Genomic DNA, 22,733 nt, shown 5'->3' on the forward strand with positions numbered 1-22,733 from the left:
CATTGGAAATCTCTAGCAAAAACTTGCTAGGGAGAGAAGAAGGAACTAAGTCCCAGAGGTCAGTCAGTACTAGGGTCACACGCCTGGAACCTTGGCTTTCTGAGCTAAGCCAAGGTGTTTTACACATCTCTGAGGAACCGTGGACTCGGGTCCATTGCTTACCTCAGCACAAAGTCATGGCTGTCGATCTCAGGCCCATACGAGGAGTCTTTCAGGTTACCAGAGTTTCCAACAACTGCACAGCGTCGGCAACCCACCAACCTCTTGTTCAACATGGGGTCCACATTCCCAGGTACCAGGCGAAACAGTTCCTTGACGGTGTCGCTCAGGTTATTGGGTTTCCTCTCCCGCTGGAGCCTCTGGGGCAGAGAACAGAGGGAATGGCCAGCTTGGCTCCACTGCCTCTGGCTGAGGAGGATGGCTCCCCGGCCACCAAACCCAGCTACTACTAAGCATGAAGGCACAAGCAACTACTACCCCCATCCCAGGACAAAAGATAGGAAGGAAACTCATTTATCCATTCTACAGGTACTCCCTGGACACCTTCTCTATGTGAGATCGGGACTTTAGCTGACCTTTGGGCATGTAGGAAGGGGCTGAGGCCAATCCCTAGACACCGAGGACCACTGTATTTATTGAATCCCACATTCGCACCTCCTGCTAAGATCTAGTGTTGCTATTGCTGGCGGGTGAGACCAGCCTGGATTCATGGTGCCTAGAACCAAGGCCACACACCCTTCCCAGGAAAGGATACCAGAGACACAGGGAATGTGGGGGCAGAGACTGGGTGCTACATCTATGAGTCAAGAGCTGCCACAAATGGTCAGCAGCAGCTGTAGCAGTAGTGGGAAAGAGGCATCGGGGGAAGAATCTTGGCCTCCAGGATGGTGACCTGTGACCACCACTGATGCCTTAAGCCACCAAGTCCATGGTGATTTGTGATGGAAGCCACAGGAAGGAAAAACAGTAGGGCTTTTCTCAGATGTATACATAATAGACCAACAGTTGCTGAGTGACGGGATAGTGGGGGGGAAAAAAAGCTATGTTGAATGCTGCCAGATGCTTGGCGGGTCCCCATGACTTCCCCCAACCCTGCTCCCAGACCCTATTTTCCTCACCAGCCACCACCGATATGTGTCCTCCTCCATCAGAGCATTGTGGGCTGTCAGCAGTGGCTGCATGGTCTTGTTGAAGCGCTGGTCGAACCAATATGAGACTTTGCCCTGGCTGATGCAGTGTCTGCAGGTGCAGGGCTGTGACTTGATAAACTTGCGGAAGTTCTCTGAGAACTCCAGGACCATCTGCTTGGGGAACCAGGCACTGGGCACTCCCGAGTTGGAGTAGTTCAGGACAAAGGAAGTGAGGAAGATGAAGAGCAGGAAGAAGGTGAGGTACTTGAGGGTCCTCTTCCTCATGTTCACCATCTCCACCCTTTGCTGGGACCTCTGTGTTGACGGAAGGGTGGAAGAGAGGAGACCCCTCCTAGAGTTGAGCAGAAATCTCAGAGACACAGGAGCAGGCGGCAGGGAAGGGAATCTGCAGGGAGGTCTCAGATGCAGCTAGGGCAAACTTCAGCCTGTCGGAGATACATCTAGGACTGTGTTCTGGACATCCCTGGGTGGCGCATGAGGAGAGCCTGTGCAATGCAGTCCTGGCCTTATTGGTGGACAGCGTGGTCTACGTCTTCTGCATCCCAAGCAAAGTCAAGAATGTGGTTTGATGATGCTTTAGCGAAACCTGGGAAGAGCGATGTTCTCCCCAGTTCAAAAGGGATTAAGTTTAGTTAGTTAATCCTCAGCCTGGGTGACTCCCTGGATCATCTGGAAAAGGGTCTTGGCACAGGATGTGAAACTGCTTGGCCACCTTCCTCTGGGAAGTGTGGCTAAGGACAGTCCTTAATTAGAGCTGTGTCTCCGAGGCTGTCACCAGGAATGGGGACTTCCAGGATGTCTCCCGGAAGGCGCAGGGGTTGCCGAACATCTGTGCAGAAGGGAGGGAGAAAGAAAGATGAAACTTGGTGACCTTGTTATGAAAATTATTTCTCCAGACTTCTGCCCCAAGCCTCAGGGGCTCTCTGTGGGCTACAGGGAATTTAATAACGTTTGTTAGTTTTTCTTGCTTCAGGCCTGAATGTTGCGTCCTCGTCACCTGAGTTTGTCACTGCTGTGCGTTCACTCTTGCCACTGTGGACAAAGTCACTCAGGCAGCCATGTTTTGCCTAATATCCTGAAGCAATTCACCCTGAAGTCCTGAACCAAAGTAAATCTGACCTCTCCCTGAAGTTGTTTCCTGGCTAGTACACTGTTACAACCGAAATCAAACCAAACAAACATAAAAGGACCCAAGACAATGGCCAGAGCTCAAAGTTTAGCATTTTAAGTTTCTCAGTTGCTGTTTCCTGCTTCTTAAACTACGAACCTCCACAACTTACACACGAGCAAATACCTGGCAGTGAGGGAAAATGATTCAGAGCCTAAGTCCCTTACCCCAGGGTTTCCTTTCCTATGGAAACACAGCCTCTCAGTGTTGGACTTAGTGTCTGAAAATTTCATCTATCTCTCCACCCTTTCGATCATATCTCTGTTTGGCTCGCTGCTGTCCTGGGAGGCAGTATGCATCCGGTGTAGGACACGGGCAGCTTCATCTCCACTTTATCTCTCCTCTTCGCCTTACTTCATCTCCCATCTCTTAGGTATCCCCGCCCTTCAGGCCTTGGCTGTTTCTTCCTGGAGCTCTCTGCTTTGCAGCTACTCTTGGATGGGGGTGGGGTGGGGGATGGGGGCGGGGGTGGGCGGGGAGGGTCTTACCTGTGTTAGAACCTGTGTCAGACAGAAAGGTTCCAATAAGCTCCAGCAACCTCCCCTCTTTATAAACCTGAGCATATGGCTAGAAACGGGCCTAGAAACAGCTTGTGTATTATCTCTATATCAGACATTCTTCTCACGGCAGCCTTGACTCATGGCCCAATGACTTCTGGCCAAATCTTGTCCTCATCACTGAAAAGTAGACCCTCTCCAGGCCTCTGGGTTCTGGCTCGATGGCTTCATACAGCAGAACCAAAAACCAGAGTAACACCCAGGCCAGTGGAACACCTCCAACACACTACAGAGAAGGGAGAGCCTTCCTCAAAATGCTCTCAGGCCCTGTCCTGGCCAGTGGCTGTTCTGTCTTTGTCTCTGTCCTTGTCTTCTTATGGAAGGTTTTTCAGTGGAGCCTCGCCAACAGCACCAGAGTAAAAACAGTCACAGAAGGCACACTACGCAGTTCCTGTGTGCTGTGGGCCAGGCCCTGAACTCCTCTGATCCTTGCTTCCTGAAACACTGTTCCTCCAGGCCAATGGGGAAAGAATGACTGACATAAAGGTGAGCAACTCAGAGCACTGAGTGCAAACACTACACAAGTCATGGCCGTTTCTATTTCTATTCTAATCCCCGATGCTTCCATTGTGCAATGTTGTCCAACGAGATCCCTGGACTGTCTCAAGGGCAAGGTTACTTAAAGGACCAAACGATACCAGGCATTAAAGAATACAAGCCAGGGAAACCCTGTCGCAGTTCCTCCAGGTGGTGTCGCCTGACTCTTCTGAAGACCCTGGGGGAAAGGGATCCTAACACATGGTGTGTGCGTGAGTGTGTGTGTGTGTGTGTGTGTGTGTGTGGTGTGGTGTGTTAGGGATCCCAGAAACACAGATACAGCAAATAGCCAAACAGTGAGACTGATCCAGTGAGCCAGCAGCTAGTTTTGACTCCCCAGGGGCTCCTCCCCAGGGGCTCTACTTCCACTCTTCCACTCTCCACCTGTCTGTTTCACCTGTTCCCTTCCCCCATACTTGGGCATACAGATAAGAGTAACACACCCCAGGAGAGGCCTGTCACCCTTATAACACTGGGCCCCAGGGTTGGATGGGGCCAACTTGTTCTTCGTACTTTGCAAGTCAGGGTCCCAGCCGCCACCTGTTCGGCCTCCAAACGGCCCCGTGCACTGGGCTCTGACTAGAGCAAGTCTCTGTGATCAGTTAGGCCTAGTGAATGTCGAGCCCATCTTTCCTAGGTGAGTGGCCCTGTATAAGTCATTCTTCCTTTCTGGTGGGTCTGCTCCATAAGGCAGAGCAATCACACCTCTTTAAGGGTCTATGGGAAGTGTGAGCAGACCCTCCCGGCATCTAACGTGCACAGAAATAAGTTATCTTTCCCCACGATGCACAGGTGATGGGACTGAGGCTTAGTGGGGAAGCCTCTGACTGAATTCATGTACAAAGGAACTGAACCATGAATTTGAACTTGTTCCTCCTCCTCATGGTGCTTTCTCAGACTTAGAAACAGAAAGCCTAGACACCCCTCCATCCCCTTCCTTTCCTGTCTCTGGCACATGTACTCTGTGCTAAGCAAAAAATTCCAGGAAGAAGATGCTGGCTTGGAAAGTAGCATCCCCTGAGCAGGATCTGGGGTTTCTGTGTTCTCATGCAGGGGTGTGCCTCACTTCTGCTTTAATCCCTCATTTGGAGAACCCATGGCTCAGTGAGTCAGAGCTGGGAAGTTCCTGCCTGGAGCTCAACTTTGCTTTGGCTCCTGGGCCATCCATAACCAGCAGCTGAGGACATCTCAGCTGACACTAGGTGACTGGCTTCCTCCCTGATGGTATTCCCCAGTATGACTGGGGCGGCCAGGCGCTAGGGCGGTATCTGCTTTTAAAATGCCTGACTCCTACTCAAAGGTGACACTGCTGTATACCAACCGAGGACTTTTAGGGAGCTCTGCTTCTTGCTGACCTGGACCCCAGTTCGGGTCACTGTCTACCACAGTGGGGGGTTTGCCTACTCTCCTCCATATCCCTTCCCCAACCAACAATGCAGGGCTTGGGCCTCAAAAATCTCAGTTTTGAGCTTTCACTGCTCAGACAGCTCTGGAGTCAACTAGTTGATGTCTGGCTTGATAAAACCGCAAGAAGTGAGGCCTTTCTTCTGCCCTACCTTTATGGTGGTGGCTTGCAGGTAGCTTCACATTTATGTCTGAAGGTTGATGTGTTCTCTGCTGATTTCCTGAAGCTTTCTGGTTTCAGGGTTCCAGCCAGAATGGGTTCCCTAAGTGCCTGAGGTCTCACACCTCCTCCCTTTTCTCATCTTTGCAAATGACTGGTCTCCGGAGGAGTGCTCATTTTCCTTCCATTCCTTCTCAGACAGGATCCTCGCTGCTGGCCTTATAGATCCCCAGGACTCTTCCAACCAAGCCTGGTGTCCCAAATGACTCTCCATTTTACCTGTACTTGGCTGGCCCATCCCAGACAGAGCTGCCACTAACAGCCTCTATGCATAGTATGTCCGGGTGTGATGGCTACTTTTCCTTGTCAAATTGACTAGATATAGAATTACCATGGAAGTATAATCAATCTTATGAATATGGAAGGAGGTAGCTGGAGGAATGGCTCAGAGGTTAAGAGCGCTCACTGCTCTTATAGAGGATCGGGGTTTGAATTCCAGAACCCACAGCGGACACCATACACATGCCTGTGTGTAATCCCAGTTCTGAAGGATCTATGTCCACTTCTGACCTCTACAGGCACCTGCAATGCACACATGCGTGAGCGTGTGCATGCGTGAGCACACACACACACACACACACACACACACATACACACACACACACACACACACACTTCTTTTTGTTTTTAATTTAAAGGATTTCTATAAAAGAGGTTGTCTAGAGGGTTTAACTGAGCTGGGAAGACCTATCCTGAGTATAGGGGACATCATACTGGACTGAATAAGAAGGAGACAGTCAGCTTAGTGCTAGCATTCATTCCTCTCTGCTTCCAAACAGTGGAAGTAATGCATTCAATCACTTCCCTATCCTCCCACTGTGCTACCCTTGCCTAGGTGATCTGTACCCCAGCTGTGAGCCAAAACAAGCCCTCTAATGATGGTTGGAGTGAAAAGTGGATCCCGCATTTGAATACTTGGATCCCAGTTGGTGGCACTGTTCAGAGAAGTTACAGAATCTTTAGGAGGTTGAGACTTGCTGGAGGAAGCACATCTCTTGTAAATGTTGCTTTTGTTCAGAGTTCTTGATGACAGCAACATAAAGTTACCAACATACCTCCCTTCCTTCCTTAAGTTCCTTCTGCCAGACATTTTGCCATATCAGTGAGAAAAGCAACTGATACATGAAGTTCAAGCAGCCAGAGAATCTCTGAGTAACTTTCTGGATCCCTGTTTTGTAAAGGAGGAAGTTGGGCTCTGAGAAGCTGGCCTTCACAAGACACCTGGAACACCAGTTCCAGTCAGCCCTGTTCAATAGAATGCAAGGTGAGGTCTTGAATAAAGGAGCTAGCTCTGGGTCAAGGGTAGGAAGGGCTCTGTTGGTTCCTAAGTCTGTCCTTCAGTGTCATGCTGTCTTGCCTGTCCCTGGGAAACCTGCAAGACCCTTCTGAACATAGGTGTGGTGGTTTGAATGAGAATGTCCTCTGTAGGATCTGGCATTTGAACATTTGGTTCCCAGCGGGCAGCTCTGTTTGGCAGGCTTAGGAGATACCTCCTTGCTGGAGGTGGGCTTTGAGAGCTTAACGCTTCACCCTAATCCGAGTTCACTGTCTGGTTTTTGCTTGTGGTTCAAGACATAAGCCCTCAGTTTCTGCTCCAGCTGTTATGCCTGCCACCTACTGCCTCTGCTCCATCATCCTGGGCCCTAACTGCCTAGAATCATAATCCCAAATAAACTCTCCTTCTATCAGTTGCCTTGGTCACAGTGCTTTATCTCAGCAACAGAAAAGTAACTGACACACCTGGGTGAGTCATCATCACCAGTAGATGATGAAGCCACAGACTAGCCCAGAGCCAGGAAGTATCTTGACAGTCTCTGTGTTAAATCCACTCGGAGGGGCCAGTGCCTCGCAAGAGACCTCTCCAAAGACTTAAGTGACTCTGAAGATGGCTGACCAGTGACAGCTCAAGAAAGGCGCCTTGGAACAAAACGCTCTGCAGGCAGCTTAGGCTTGGTAAGGATGAGGGATGAAGGGTAAGAATGAGGTTCATCACAGCATTTAGGGGAAATACTAGTCAGGATTAGGGAGACCTGGTTGCCCTGTAGGGCGCCTGGGCCAGTAGACACTGACTGGCCTTGGAGTATTTGGAAATGTGGACTTGAGATGAAGGCAAAGGTGAAACAAGGTCAGTGTCTGAGAATCATCAGGGCTACAGTGACATACAAGGCTGGAGTGTAGAGGGGGCTTATGACATTCTACGAAGGCTGGAGAGTGGCTTTAATTCATCTCAGAGACTGTGCAAGTCTATCTTGTTAGAGTCCTTGGGTTCCATGATCCATCCTGTACACTCATCTATCTCTCCATAACCAAGAGGTGTTAGCACATGGGAGAGCCTGTGGCTACACTTGCAAGTCTCTTTCTGGGCTCTCCTACCTGCCCCTCTTGCTGATTTCCTTGCTGGGAGGATGGGGGAGCAAAACCTCCCTTGAAACACGGATAGCGATTCAGAACACAGTTTAGAGACTCCACGAGAAGCCTGATTAACCAGGATTAGCATCACATGGGGGACGGTCAGGTTGTGTTTTCATATTCTCAGCAGAACAAAAGGAATTTAAGTCCACAAATCTTCTTATGGGGATGGAAGGGTGCTCAACTTGGAGTGTGACGATTTGCAAACAGCAGGAGAAGTGAAGAACAGGACTGGGAGCCTGGGGAATCCTGCTGTCTGGGTACCCAGGTACACGGGTCCTCAAAGGAAAGGGCATTCCTGATTTGGATGGAGTAGCAAACACAGCACAAGAAAGGCCGCTCAGGAACCTCCATCCCACCACAGTGGCCCCTGGACCTGTCAGTTGCTTCCAAGATGCTCATGTGAGTGAGAAGTTTCAGCCAGGCTGCTCAGAGCTAAGCTTCAAAAAAGCTGAAAGGTGACTCAGAGGGTTCTTTCTGCATTGTCCTTTTTCACAGGAACACTTTAATTTTGATTCCAAAGGCATTAGATGGTTCTGGTAGAGGCAGGGACTCCTGATAGTGTGCTTGGGATGGGCTAGTGTGCTATGGTACAGAGTCCTGCTTTCACCAGCAGGTACCTGTGAGAGTCCACTGCTATGGAGGGTTCGGGCATGTCCCTTTGTGTAGTGGGGTCTTAGATGACGCTGCCTAGCCCTTGAGGTGAACAAAAGCTCATCAGAAAGAGTCACCCTTCCACTTGACAGTTTACTGCACCCAAGTTGCCTGTTGATATCTTTCCTAAACTCAGGAAATAAGGGACATTACCCTAGCTAAAGGACCACTGAGCAATCCTCTTAGAGAACTGGGATACCAGGCTGGAGTAGAACTGTCGGACCAGCAGTGGAGAAGCAAAGAGCTCAGAAAGCAGCAGCCAGGAGAGAAATGCCACTGTTAATGTCCCTCCATGTGTAGCCTTGTTGGTGGAGCCTGAGCACAGTGATGCAGACATATGTGGGGGAGGATAGTACAGGGCCCTGTCTTTGGTATATAGCCTGCTCTGTTGAGTGACTCTGGGAACCTCAATCTTGCAGTTCAGAGCTCATTTTTTCTTAGTATACTGGGAACATGGAGATAGGAAGGTCCGAGGACATAATTTCCTGCCACATTGTGAGTGACAAGCCTCCAGTCGAAGATAGACATGACTCCTGGGTCATGCTGCCAAGGCCTGTGATGGATACTACATGCTGGGGGCGGGGGGCAGAGACATTCTGAAAGCACCATGTCACTTGATGAATCCCTGGTGTAGTGTGTGGTCACAGAGACCCTTCCTCATCAATCATTACATGAAGGCTTCAGGGTTCATGGAAAAACTCACTAAGAGAACAGCTCTTAGGTCTGGGGTCAGCTGCAGGGCCATCCTGCTCCATGGAGGAGACAATATAACAGTCCCTTCACTGTCTGCTAGAATAGAGTGAGAAAATGCAGGCCCTGCTTCCAGGAGAGTGTTAACATGCCTGCCCCTTCTCTGGTTCCCGTACATTCTGGGCCCCAGGCAGAACTCAGGCAGTTCCATTCAGCTCCATCCGATCAATCTGTCAATGTGTCTACTTTATGCATCAGGATAATGGAGCTCAGAAAAGGGGATTCACTTGCTCCAGTATGGAACATCTTATAAGAGTTATGCTAAAAGGCTGGCTGGCTAACCAGTGTGGCTGCAGAGCCCATGCTCTTTCTGTTGAGTCTCTTCTTGGGCTAGACCAGTCTCCTGCCCCAGGAAGTCTGTGGAAAAGGGAGCGTCATCCCACCCTGTCCTGAACCTCCCAAAGTGACCACAGATGCTATCTACCCTCTCTGTCTAACTGAGGAAGCATGCGTGGAGAAGAGAGGTGTCTTGAGCTAGTATCAGTTATGGCTGGAGGTGCAGTGGGAACAGACCCAGGCAGCTGGCAAGTAGGTATTTAATATAGACTTTTTATGCCCCCACCATGCAACCTGAGTTGCAAGTTCTGAGTATAGGGGATCGGTGAGAGGACTGGATTGTGCATCTCTTCTACCGATTAAATAACCTCTTTATAGGGAACACAGAGTTTTAAGAGCATCATGTTGGGTTGGAATGATAGCTCAGCAGTTAAGAGCACTGACTGCTCTTCCAGAGGTCCTGAGTTCAATTCCCAGCAACCACACGGTGGCTCACAACCACCTATAATGGATCTTCTGGTGTGTCTGAGGAGAGCAACAGTATACTCAAATACATAAAGTAAATAAATAGTTCTTTAAAAAGTCTTTTAAAAAAAGAGCATCATGTTTTGGTCCATTTGTTTTAAAACATACAGATGTCCTCTTATCTCCTCCTAGCACCCATGGTGAAAGTTTGGTTGCTCCCTTTGGCTCTCAGAGAGATGCCAGGGCTGGAAAGTAGGAGGGCACAGATGTTCTAGGTGAGGGGAAACACACAGGTTGGGGTGAGAAACATCTCCTGAACCTTGCTGAAACTTGGTCAGTCAGTGTCTCTGCATTGGCCTCTTCCATAGCATGTCTTATTTAGACAATTTAAGGTACAAATCTTTCCTGAGAACACGAACACGGGCATGGGGCACATGTATGTGAGGGAGGGCACAGTGTGGTTATGCAAAATGAAGTACAGTTCTAAACAGGGGTGGACCCTTAACATTTCCTTTTGTCCATTTTTGTCCCTCGTCACCTTCCCTCTTTTAATCCTTCCTGACTTTTGTCAGGGAACAAACCAACAGTCCAGAAAAACTGGACTTTGAAACGTTCAAGAATGTACAAGTCTGTGTGTGAATGTGTGTTTGTGAGTGAGTGTGAGTGTGTGTAAATGTGAACGTGTCAGTTTATGTGTGTGTGCCTTAAAAACATGTTTTAAAAAAATTGGGGTTGCTTACAGGTTCAGAAGTTATTAGCATTAACTAATTATTAGCAAGGTGGGGGGGTTGGGGATTTAGCTCAGTGGTAGAGCGCTTGCCTAGGAAGCGCAAGGCCCTGGGTTCGATCCCCAGCTCCGAAAAAAAAAAAAAAAAAGAGCAAGGTGGGAACGGGGCAATGTCCAGGCAGGCTTGGTGCAGGAGGAGCTGAGAGTTTTACATCTTCATCTGAAGGCTGCTAGCAGAATACTGACTTCCAGGCAGCGAGGGTGAGGGTATTAAGCCCATGCCCATGGTAACACACCTATTTCAACAAGGCCACACCTCCTAATAGTGCCATTCCCTGGGCCAAGCATATACAAACCATCACATCAATCCTACCCATATGTTCAAATATTTTTATTAATAAAATTACTCCAGGTATACCTTGGTGACAGAAGGGAACTCTGTCCCTGACTCTTCCCAGCTGAAGCACCCTGAGTCTCAGCACTGCCTTCCTCTGAAGCTTTGAGGTCTCTAGCCCTCCTCAGGGTCTTTGGGATGTTTGGGTTATTACATAGAAGGCACCCAAAACAAACTGACCTGACTGAAAAAATAAAGTTATCTGTATCAACAGGACTACAGTAAACCAATGAATTCTGGGCAGATATTGGGGAGGAAGAATACATAAGACAGTGAGTGGGAAATTTCTAAACTTTTACATTTCTGAGACTGCGAGAATGAATTAGCCAAGAACTCTTTGCAGTACGGCCAATGGGGAAGGGCTGTTAGGATGTCAGAAAGAGCATCTTGTTAGAGATACCTTTGTTCTGTCCCCACTCAACTCACATATGACACATTTTTCTTGTTCCCTGCCATCTTCCAATATGATAGGCCCTTGCAGATGATGGACAGAGGAAAATAAAGAGAAGTGGTGGCTGTGATGGTGGGGCAGGGGGAAAAGTGAACATACAGATTAGTCAAGCTGGAAGAGGGCAATGGGGTACCAAGCACATTCACTGCCTCAGGGCCTTTGCACACACTGCTGTCTACACAGCAGTCTCCTTATCCCAGGTCTGACCCTCCTGTAACCAGGGTCTGAGTCTGTGCTGGAGACTGGGTTCTTGACCTTCATGAGGATTTGTTTCATATCCGGCACATGGGATCAGGCTAATCTGATGATGCCCAGTGAAGCAGGCTTGCTGGCAAAGCCACAGCCTGCCCCTGAGGTTGCATCCCACCAGGCTGGAGTTTTGGCTTGTTCCTTATGAAATACTTCCAGGCCCTCCAAGCCTGGATCCAGGCAGAATGGCTTTCTGATGGTTCTTTTTCCAGGTGACTGAAATCCAGTTCATAGAAGGTTTAATAATTCCCTCTGGGCTTCCAGAAAAGAACTCCTCAACTATTCCCAGAAAGGAATTTCAGCCTCCGCATCCCCAGGCGATGGAGGCTGTGGAGATACAAGGCTAGCCCAAAGCTCCAGCCTGCAAGCCTTAGACAGGAGTGCCACAGTTTGTAGTTTGCAGGGTACTTCTTTGCTAAGAGCTCGAGACCTGGAAACCAAATCCTGAATTGCTGCCAGATTTCTTCCCCTGCTCACTGCTGCAGACCTCAGAGACAAGCTCTGTCACATCTCTGGATTGGAGAAATGCTACAATGGCACCACCTCCCTGCTTTAATATGTGAGGTTCACAGAGAAGATAGAACCAGTCTAGGGATGTCCACCAGTCTGTGGTGACATTGAGGCTAAACTGTGGGGTCCTTGGCTGTCTGAGCATAGCACTTAGAGTGTGACCAGCTGTAGGAAGTGTACGGTGGGTGTCTGGCAGGTACCAATGTCACCACTTATTGGAGAAGAAGACCTGGGTAGAAGCCATGCCTACCAGCTGCCTCTGCACCCCTCTAGCACCAGCCTCTGCCTGCTGGTCCTCTCTCTCCGAGGCCAGAACCCCATATCCACTCAGCCTTGCTTTCTGAATTGAGCCTTCTGCTCCACTTGGAATTATGGGTCTGGCTTACTGATGTGCAGAGGGCTCACAGTCCTATCTCTAAAATGCATTTTTGAGAACGAAAGCAAAGCAACAAAATGAAGTCATTTCGAATTTCACTTAGGGCAGGGCACTGTAAGGACCAGCTAATAGCTTCCTGTTAGAGACAGCCTTGTCCTGTTGTCATTCCATTGTCTGAGGTTTCTTGTTCCTTCCTAATCCTATAGGCACTTGGAGATGACAGACAGAGGAAGATAGAGAGGAATGGTTGCTGTGTTGGTGGGAAAAGGGGAGTCTGAACACACAGAGAATCAAGGTGTGGAAGACGTCAATGGGAGATCAAGTACATCCCTGCCTCAGGGCCTTGCACACACTGCTGTTTTTAGAGCAGTTTCTTTACCCCCACTTATTCTTCACTGTAGTCTGTTATTTTGTGTCTATGCAGGTATACATATATGTCCATGAGTGTGCACAGGTACACCCTCAGAGGCCAGAGGTCAATGACAGAACCACCTTGAGTTTTGAGACAGGGACCCTGAGATCATCAAGTAGGCTATGCTGGCTGGCCATCGAACCTCCCGGATCTGCTTGTCTTAGTGTCCCTGGTGCTGAGACAGCAAGCATGGGTCACTATACCCAGCTTTTGAAAACGTGGGGTATAGAAATCAGACTTAGGTCTTCACCCTCATGAGGCAGGACTTTACTGACAGAGTCACCACCATAACCTGAATATGTGATTCTGCCCAATAGTCCTCCTGAACACCTTAAAGCCATCTTGATTCACTCCCTGGCTCCGTGGCATTTCCCCTCCCACCTTAACCATGAGATGACAGACACTGCCACTCAACTTACATGTTTTTCTGTGTGTCCTCTGCTGATCTGTGGGATCAGAGCTCACTAATCTGGCTTGCCCTGGGCCCTAGTTGACAACAGTGACTTGGGACACAGGAGAGCACTCAGGGCTGGGAACCATTTTCTTCCTGCCTTTGCCTCACAAGGGCTGAGAGATCTCAGACTTCTCAGGTGCTGAGACCTCAGCTGGACGAGGAGCTGGTCGGACAGCAGTGTCCGCTTGGGGCAAACAGTCTACAACCTTGAGACCTTAAGCCTGGAGTTTGGCTTTTCTGGTTGGCCTCGGCTGAGCAAATTGTTGTTTCCGGGGATGGCTTTCCTTTGGCTTTGCAAAAATCAATTTGCAAAAACCAAAACAACCTAGTAGTGTAACTGTCTAACCAACCACCCAAGACTGTGTCACTGGGCGTGAGAAGTATCTGTGGGCACCTCTGAGGGCTGAGGTAGGATGGGATGAAATCACAAGGAGGAGCCTGGTCTCTCTGTGGGCTCAGGGTCTTGCTTCCTAGAGAGCTGGATCTTCAGAGAGCATTTTGGGGACACGGATTCTTGTCAGTCACCTAGGACTCATTCCTTATACCAGAACACTGGAGTTCTGGAGTGTCCTAACCATACACCAGCACCCCCTCATCCCAGTTAAAGGCCCTAAAACTTTTCCCTATAAACTCACAGTTCTGCATGAGGTCACATCACAAAAGCCACAGCCCAGCCTTTGGTGGAGGATACAATCAGCCCAACACCATCCCAGACGATCAGAGCAGAGTCTCTAGAGTCAAGGAGAATGGAGTGCTTACCGGAAGTGCCACATCAGTGGAGTCCCTTAACCTCTTTAGGTCTCAGTTTCTTCATCTGGAAAACAGAAACAAGGGCTCAGCTTCACCATCAAGAGGGCCGATGCTTGTAGGACCAACAAGAGGGTTCCTACAGTTTGCCCAGCTCGGCCTTATACAGCAAACACAAACTTGTGAAGTGGAGTGATGGCCCTGTTAACCATTCAGTGCTAGGGTTAACACATAAGTACCTAAAACAGCACTGGCAGACCGAGAGAGCCATATGTCTCGACTTCCTGTCTGGAAACTGAAACAGCAAAGCTCTGGGGACCAGGCCTTTAAGACTACTTTCAGTTCTAAAATGTTAAACGTGGAGCACTTGCCCCAGAGCCTGAACTACCTGGGGATGTTGGCTGGTCTAGCTCCTCCCACTCCCGGGGGATGACTAGTGCAGGAAGTAGACATGGGAGCAGGGAATAGCCCCTTCCTGTGGGCCCACCAATACAGGCTAAGCCCAGCACATATCCTAACCTCCAGGGCATAGCAGCCTCACAGGAAGCCTGCAGCAGGAAGACTGTGAGCTTTACCTGAACCATGAGGTCACAGCCTGAGCTGGAGATAAGGGTCTTAGGTGAAAGGTTATGACCTCTGACTCAGGCGCCTGCTGGAAGTTCTGTAAGGGTCTCAGAATTGGGGGTCCAGGCACAGGTTGACCTTTTTGGTGAGAGATTTATTAGGTGGGTTCTGAACATGACAGAAACCCAGTGCAGGGGGGAGGAGAGCTCTTAGAGGTTTCAGGGGTGGGGGAGGGACTCCTCTGCCATGTACTTAGTTGATGAGTAGCCCGTGCCTGCATTCTGCTTGTCTCTAATTCCAGGGACAGAGGAAGGCAGAAGTTCCACCCTTCAGTTAATGTGTGTCCATCATGAGGGACATGTGACACATAGCCCCTTTGTTTAGGGTCTCAACAATCTTCCTTTAAATAAGATAGAATGGAAAGAATGGGGCAGATGGACTGTCCCAGTGCCCATAATTTCCCTGTAGCAGTGGGAATTACAGAGTCAGCTGAGTGTGGAGGCTGCTGCAGGTGAACATGGATTGAAAGGCCCTGGCCCAAGCTTAATAGTCTTAGGTCACCCTGGGGCAGGAGGCCTAAAGAGGCTTTGAGTCTATATCATTCTTTTGGGGGGAGAAGGAAACTGATAGTTCATAGTTTGTAGAGGGAAGAAGTTGAATTTGAGAATGAGGGAGACCTGATGGTTGGCTGAGCTTGTGTCTTAATTTCTGAGAGGGATGGAGACATCCCCAAACATCACGTACTGAATAACTGCTCCTCCCTTGGGCTATTCCTCCTGCCTGGAGGAAAAGAACTTTCTGAGAGGCGAAGCCCTTCGTTTTCTTTTACTAGAATACTTCAGTGGCCTTGAATCTGGGTTAGCTGAGGGCTGTCATTAAGGGCGGATGACCCAGAGCCCAGGATGTTCATGGTACATGTGTGCTTAGGGACACTAGCTATGGATCCAGGTGTCTGGGGCTGTCATTCATGTCATGTGTGCTTAGGGACACTAGCTATGGGTCCAGATGTCTGGGGCTGTCATTCAGTGGCACCACGCCCTCAGTGAGCCACAGTGTGTGGTTACCCCTCAATTTTCCCATCTATAAGGAATGCCAATAGTGCTTACCTCCCATGGTTGGGTGGGATGATTCAGAGACCAAAATAAAGACAGCATTTAAGATGTGTATGATAAATGCTATCTAAAGGCTGTAGACCATCCTCACCACCATCATGGTCATAACCACAACCAACATCACCACCACCGCGCTCATCACAAACATTATTACTGGACAGTGCAAATAGTTATTCCCTGCTTTGTACTCATTGCTACTATCACCATCAGCATCATCACAAATGTGACTATCAACTCATCATCTCACCACCATTACCGTGGTTATTATCAGAAACATTGCCACCATCACCACTATCATGATCCAAAGGAATACCACCATCATGGTGGTGACCATCTGTCTCAGTTTCTTTTCTGATGCTCGGATAAAATGCCCCTGCTAAAGCACCTTAAGGAATAAAGGATTTGTTGGGAATCACAATTCCAGATTATGGCCCATCACTGAGAAGAAGTCAAGGCAACAGAAAATTGAAGGGGCTGGTTATATCACAGTCAGTCAAGAGGAGAGAGCAAGACATTAATGGATGCATGCCTGTGGTCAGTTTGACTTCTCCAGTCTTCAAACGTTCATACCACTCCTATCTTTTTATTCCTTTATAACCCATTTCAGCCATGCCCTTGGTCTCCCTCTCCCTCCCCCCTTCCTTTTTCCTCTCTCTCTTCCCCCTCTCTCCTCCCCTCCCCCCCTCATCTTTCTCTCTCTTGGTTATCTCCTTTCCTTCTTTCCCCCACCCTTATGTTTCTACTCTATCCTGCTGGCCATGTTTAGTCTCCAAGTTTCTCTCCCTGCTCTCTACTCTTCTCGATGCCTCTGGCTCTTTTCCCCATCACATTTCCAAGAAAAACCGTCCCCCCAACCACATCTCAGAGTAGCCATGTCCTCACTTTATCCATCTGGTGCCTGAATGAAATGAGGACATGACCACTTCTAGGTATGGTTGACAAGAAGGTTTTCATTGTAGATATGAGGGGGGCATCTGAAAGAGTCCAGACTGAGCATGGCCAGCAGAATACATGGGACCATGAGAGAAGAGAGAGAAAGGAAGAGTGAGAGAGGAAGAGAAGAAAGGGGGATACAAAAGAAGACCAAGATGGCAAAGAGAACTAAGAAAGCAAAGAGCCAAACTGGTGAGTTAAATAGGAAAGGGAAGAGAGGCAGAGTTCAAGGGTTGGAGATGTTTAGAGTAGGGGGTGGGAGTGAGAAGTTCTGAAAGGAGCCCCAACTCTATAACAGGTACTTTTGAGGCTGAGAGAGACTGGTGGTCAGAATCTGCTTTGATATATTAATAGGCACCTCCAGTTTTTTTGAGACCTGACAGTGTAGAAATCCTCAGTTCATATATTTGTTGCCCTATTTTATTTACTCCCCTACCTAGGGAATGGTGCCATTCACAGTGAGCTGATCTTTCTACAACAATTAATGTTATCAAGACAATCCCCTGTAGATAAGCCCTCAGACCAACTTAATCTATACCCCCTTCTCAGGTGATTATCCATCTTGAGCTGTCATCACCATCAAGATAACTGTCACCATCATCATGACAGCTATCACCACTACCACGGTCACCACTGTTATCACCTCACCTCCGTCACCATCATCATTGCTTGGTCACCACCATCATCGTCACCTGCGCTTGGCCAGATGATACACATTTCCCATTTTCTTGTGCTTGCTTGCTTCCCAGATAAGGAAGTTGAATTAGAATGATGACCAATTAGAATTAGTCATCGTTTCAATGGTTAATGATAGTGTGCCATAGGGAGGTCATGTGTTAAACAGCCTCAAGTCCCACAAGACTACATGTGGCACCAGAAAACATGAAAGGATAGAGTTATACCCAGACAGAAAAGAAAAGGCTGTGAGGAAGGAAGGAGAGACATCTGCAAATTTGGAGGAATCTTCACCAGATCTAGCACTAACACCTTGTCTTTGAACTTCTACACACATCTCCACAACTCATTTCTGTCCTGTAAACCTGTTGCTGATGGCATTTTTTTATGATTACCCCCCAGCAAGGGAATGCAAAGGTCTAGCAATAAGCCCACCTTAAGATGGGGAAGCTGAGGTACAAGATCACGATGTTGATAGTTACACTGCAGCCAAGTGCCAGAGGTACAGGTAAGACCTGGGCATCCAGCTATACAACCAGCTGGCTTGTAGACAAAGGTACTGTGAAAACATTCGTTAGTCTCTTAGCCCATCCACTTTGTGAGAGGGCAATACACCATCAACCCACCAAGGTCAAACAGCCCTGAAAATGATGTGTGACATCTCTGGCAGAGGTACAGACGAGATTGGGTGGTCCTTTCAGGTATCATAGAAGCTAGTCATGTCCCAGTTAGTGACTACCCTCAGCCTGGTCAAGGCTGAGAAAACTCCCAGAGTAGCACTGAGCCACAGCCCCCAGATAACATTCATTTGCCACATGAGCAAAATCCCTTACTAGAGTTAAGCATTAGGTATTGTTTGTATACAGCAAAGCTGAAAGGTCCAGGGCACTAGCTACTTCCTACCACCAAGCATCTGATTTGTAAAAATCTACCCACTGTGATCTTTAGCCCTTCAGGGGCCATGAATAAAGTCAATTCATTTCTCTGACCCTGTCTCCATACCTGCAAAAGAAGGGCAGTGTTAGGAATTACTGCAAGCTCACAGAAAAGAGATGACACAAAATTACCCTTCAGAACTTTATTAGGAGAGCCTTGTGACCATGGGCAGCCATGGTGGAGCCTTGAAGTAGGAGAGAAAGAGAGAGCAGCCATATATAACATGATGGAAGTCCTGAAGGAAATGGCCTTGAATTCCTGAGAATGAGGTAGGGTTTATACTCCTAAATTAAGAGAGCTGTAGCATGGTGTGGCCTGATTCTAGGAGAGAGGGAGAGGGATAATAGAGGGTCTATGTTCTAATGCAAGGTAGACCTGTGTTCTAAGGCAATTATTAGGATTACAGGAGAAGCACATAAACACTGAGCCAAACAAAGGAGAGCTCAGGGATGGACAGATTGGGGTGACTGATGTATGAGGGTTGAAGATAGGCACAAGGGGCTAGATCAAAATTGATATAGCTTTCACACATGCTTCTAGCAACTCTTCTGGGGCTCACTGGGTAGGAAGTTCACATTGCACTTGAATGGGAATGAGGGCTTCTGAGAAGGGAAGGTTGATATCTTTAGGTACACAGAAGCACAGAAGGGACAGTAGGGTGGAAGGCACATGTGGGACACCCCCTTACTCCTTTTATTTGGCTAGCCCAGGAATTTGGAGATCTGCCAAGCTTCATCCTGCTGTCTTCTGCTCACATAAGGGGAGCAACTCACCCCACCTGTATGCTGTGGGCTGCTAGAAGTTTACACAGCACCCCAAGTTCTGAATCACTTCCAAACTCCTCCTTTGCCTGGGCAAAAGCTGTTACACTTGGCATCTCTAAAACAATACACAGGACCCAAGGGATCTGGGGTATCTGAATCCCAGCCAGAGAAATAAACACCTGAAACCTGCCTGTCCAGTGAAGTGACCCCAAGGGTCACTGGATTCATTTACAACCCAAAGAAAGCTCAGCACCGGGTCCTGATCAACAAGCCCCACTTACTCCTTTGCTGCTCAAGTTTCCTGCCATATCATATAGTAGTTGCTTCACCTTAGAAATCCCTTCCCTTCTGGCCCACCTCAACAGGAAGGTTCCCCCCCAAATAGGGCCATCCCTGTGCTATAGATCAGAGTGAAGGCCAGACCTCCCAGTCACCCCAGAAAGCTGGTCCCCCTGCCCCAACATTGGACCATATCTGTGCTGTGGTTCAGTATAAAGGCTAGCCCCAGCAGGAGCTATGCAGCACCTTCTGCCTGGCCCTGCTCCCGGACCCCTCTGGAAATACTTTTTAGGTAGTCCACATGCTCTGAACTCCTGTGTCAAGTTCTGTTGGGAGGAGCCAAGACACAGCGGGAGGCCGATCTGAGCTGTGAGCATCAGATAAAAAGCCCTCAGAAGTGATGCCTTTCCATGTTCAGAGAACTTGCTGAAAACAAGATCCTCAGCACACACCTGGCTTAGGCTTAGTCCTCTGGCTTCAGATGCTGCGATAGAAGCCTGCAGTCACTTGGCAAAAAAAAAAAAATTACCAAGTTCCCCAGTACATTCCAGGCCCCATTCCTGATCCTGGTAACTGTACTGTAAACAAGATGAAGTCCTTTCTGTCCTGGTTGCTTGTTGAGTCTAATCATACAAACCAGTAAACAGTGAGCAGGTTCGTAGAAGAGCTTTGAGTCTCTGAGACAAGTAGAGGCTACGGCCCCCTGTTGTGATGGACAGCGTGAAACTCTTATGTCTTGTCCAGATGCTAGGGTCTTTGCAGCATCTGCCAGCTGATCTGTTAGCTGACATGGAAGTCTCACCCAGTGCTTCAAAGCTACTGGCTTCATGCAGCTAGTTCTAATTAAAATTCAACCTTGGAACTAAAACATAGCTCCTTGGTTGTACTAATCGATGAACCAATTAGCACTACTAATTCAATAAGGTAATTTGATCAGAATTAAATAGAAAAGGAGTCCCTTGATGGTGGCAAACTTCGGGTGCTTATTAGCCTGGTGGCTGGTGGCTACTGCCACAGCTCATGCTGCTCTATGACTCACTGTCACAAGCAACGTTCTAGCTCCAGTAGAAAGTGCAGACCAGGGAAGTCCTAACAGAGTTCCTGCTGAATGCCTTGGGTAAAATCCCTGTCCCATAGCTTCCCTGGCTGTGGTCTTTTGTAGATGACCAGCTCTTTCTGGGTTGTTTCTTCACCTTTAGGAACAGAGCAGGACTGATACCGTGAGTTCTGATGAATACCTTCTGAGTCACTGAGGGGGTCTGAGGGTGGGAATTGGGGAGGGGCTCCAGAAGAGCATCTTGCCGAGCTCCAGAGGGAGCAATTTAGGAAGCACAGGGAGCAGAGATCAGGAAGATTGAGGGACAGAGAACCTCCAGGTGGAAGGGACCTGCAATGCATGGTGGGAGTTGGCAGAAAGCTGAGCAGAAAGAACATCTCTGTAGGTTGGTAAAATAAGATGTCCCTTGACAGATTTGGGGACATCCACCCATCAAATTATTGAAGAACAAAGTCTCTTCACATACCTATTTTCATGTCCCTTCCACGGTTTCATCTGTCCTTGAGATCCTGAATACCCCAGAGTCCCCAGGCCAAGTCCATCTTTTATGCTAGGTGTTGTTATACCAAGATAGAGTAAATCCCAGGAAGAAACTATCAGGGGCCTCTTGTCTATCCTGTAAGGCAGCAGTTCTCAACTTGAGAATTGCCACCCCTTTGAAGACTAATGGATCTTTTCACAGGAGTTCCCAAGACCATTAGAAAACATGGATATTTATATTATGATTCATAACAGTAGCAAAATTATAGTTATGAAGTAGTAATGAAAATAATTTTATGATTGGTGATCACCACAACATGAAGAACCAGAATTAAAAAGGTCTCAGAATTAGGAAGGTTGAGAATCATTGCTCCAAGCACTTCTCTGGGCTGCAGGTGAGGATCCAGGATGGACTTCAGCCAGCAGGCAGCTCATCATCACCTTCATCTCATATCTGCAAAAGGCTGGCCACAGGGGTGTGTGCACCTGGCAGGGCCTGAGAAAAATGTCGGGAGATGGAGCTGAGCTGTGAAGCGACTCACTGTTCTCAGAAGACAAGACTCTGCAAACTTGCTGATTATGTGGGACAGGTGAAGTGTTTAGTCTTGTAGTGGTCTCTTTCAATAGGCACTTGGAGGCTGCTTGTGCTAAAATGTTCTTTACTTGGGCCCACACACAGGGCCCAGGCTCATATGACTATGGTTCCAATAGGCTCAAAGGGAGTGGCACAATTAGGAGGTGTGGCTTTGTTAGAAGGAAATGCCAATGGGAGCAGGCTTTGAGGTCTCAGATGCTCAAGCCAGGCCAGTGTCTCAGGGTCTCTTCCTGCTGCCTACTGATTAATATGTAGAACTCTCAGCTACCTCTCGAACACCATGCCTATCAAGCATGCTGTCATGCCTCCAGCCATGATGATAATGGACTAAACCTCCAAACTGTAAGCCAGCTCCAATTAAATGTTGTCCTTTATAAGAATTACTATGGTCATGGTGTCTGTTCAGTGGTTATCTAGCATTCTTGAAGTCTTGGGTTAGATCGTTATCATCTCCAAAACAAGGCATGGTGGTCCACACTTATAACCTCTGCACAAATGGAGGTAGGATCAGCTGACGTTTAAAGGCAGCCAAGCCTACAAACTCAAGTTCAATGACAGCCTGGGATAACTAAGATTTATTCTCAATTGAAACCAAACAAATGGAGGCAAAAAAGATACGTCATGGCCCTAACCCTGCAATTCCCGTGAGTTCCAGGAATAGTAAGGCCTGTAGGCAGACAGCCCACCCTCAAAATGAGAACAATTATCTGTGAAGGAGAGGCTGCACCCAGGAGCAGTTCATCTGGAAAAAAATAGATTGGTCCCCTTGGGCAAGGATGGTGAAAGCCGTGAAGCGAGAGATTAATAACTTATTGACCACCTTGCATGACTGAAGCTGAGACAACGAGGAGTGAGACTAAATCTTAAACAGGGGTGATGCTTACACCAGGAGCCCTGATGGGAGCCAACTGGGAGTCACTGGAGTCCCCCAAGATCCACTGATGGAATCTCTGTGTTTCAGCATTTTTCATCTCCTTTGTAGATGTGTCTGGATGGGGTCGAGTTGAGACTGCTGGAGCTGCTGGGGATGGGACTTGAGTGTAAAGTTGTAGATGAGGAAAGCAACTGGCATAAAACTGCAGTAAAGGTGACATGCAAATCTGCCTAGGTTTTCATCAGTACAGATAGCGCCGTCCCATGCTGGACACAGAGACGCTCTCTGTGCATGTGGGCATCAGGTAGGCATCACAAGCTGAAATAGTGAAAGCACAGGGATTAGCGTGTGGAAAGAACACGAAGTGGCCAGTGCCCAGGTCTTTATCTCTAAGTTCTGGCAGTGAGCTTTCCAATTGGGGTTTGAAGGGATAAACCTAAGTGCCTATCAGCATAGCAGAGAAAGGGTGAGGAAGTGTAAGCCTTTCTATTTCCTCTGGTAATCTCCAGCATTCTCTCAAGCTCCTGGGTTAAACCTGGCTGTCTTGGCAGTG

The 22,733-nt window shown here is 48.3% G+C and overlaps 1 protein-coding gene across 6 annotated transcripts in view; it reads right to left on the reverse strand.

The window, feature by feature from the left end:
* Positions 1–22,733, reverse strand: part of St3gal1 (ST3 beta-galactoside alpha-2,3-sialyltransferase 1) — a 67,963-nt gene that overhangs the window by 8,961 nt on the left and 36,269 nt on the right. For 2 of the 6 annotated variants that reach the window (XM_087558052.1, XM_087558054.1), the window contains exons 3-6: positions 22,191–22,498; positions 13,924–13,978; positions 1,119–1,980; positions 163–359 (exon numbers count right to left, since the gene is read on the reverse strand). In XM_087558052.1, coding sequence (XP_087414178.1) covers positions 163–359; positions 1,119–1,424 — 503 coding nt within the window. In that variant the 5' untranslated portion in view covers positions 1,425–1,980; positions 13,924–13,978; positions 22,191–22,498. 6 annotated transcript variants of the gene reach the window in all.

This window comes from Rattus norvegicus, chromosome 7 (assembly GCF_021556685.1).
Source record: "Rattus norvegicus strain SHRSP/BbbUtx chromosome 7, alternate assembly SHRSP_T2T, whole genome shotgun sequence".
In the NCBI taxonomy this organism is placed as follows: Eukaryota; Metazoa; Chordata; class Mammalia; order Rodentia; family Muridae; genus Rattus; species Rattus norvegicus.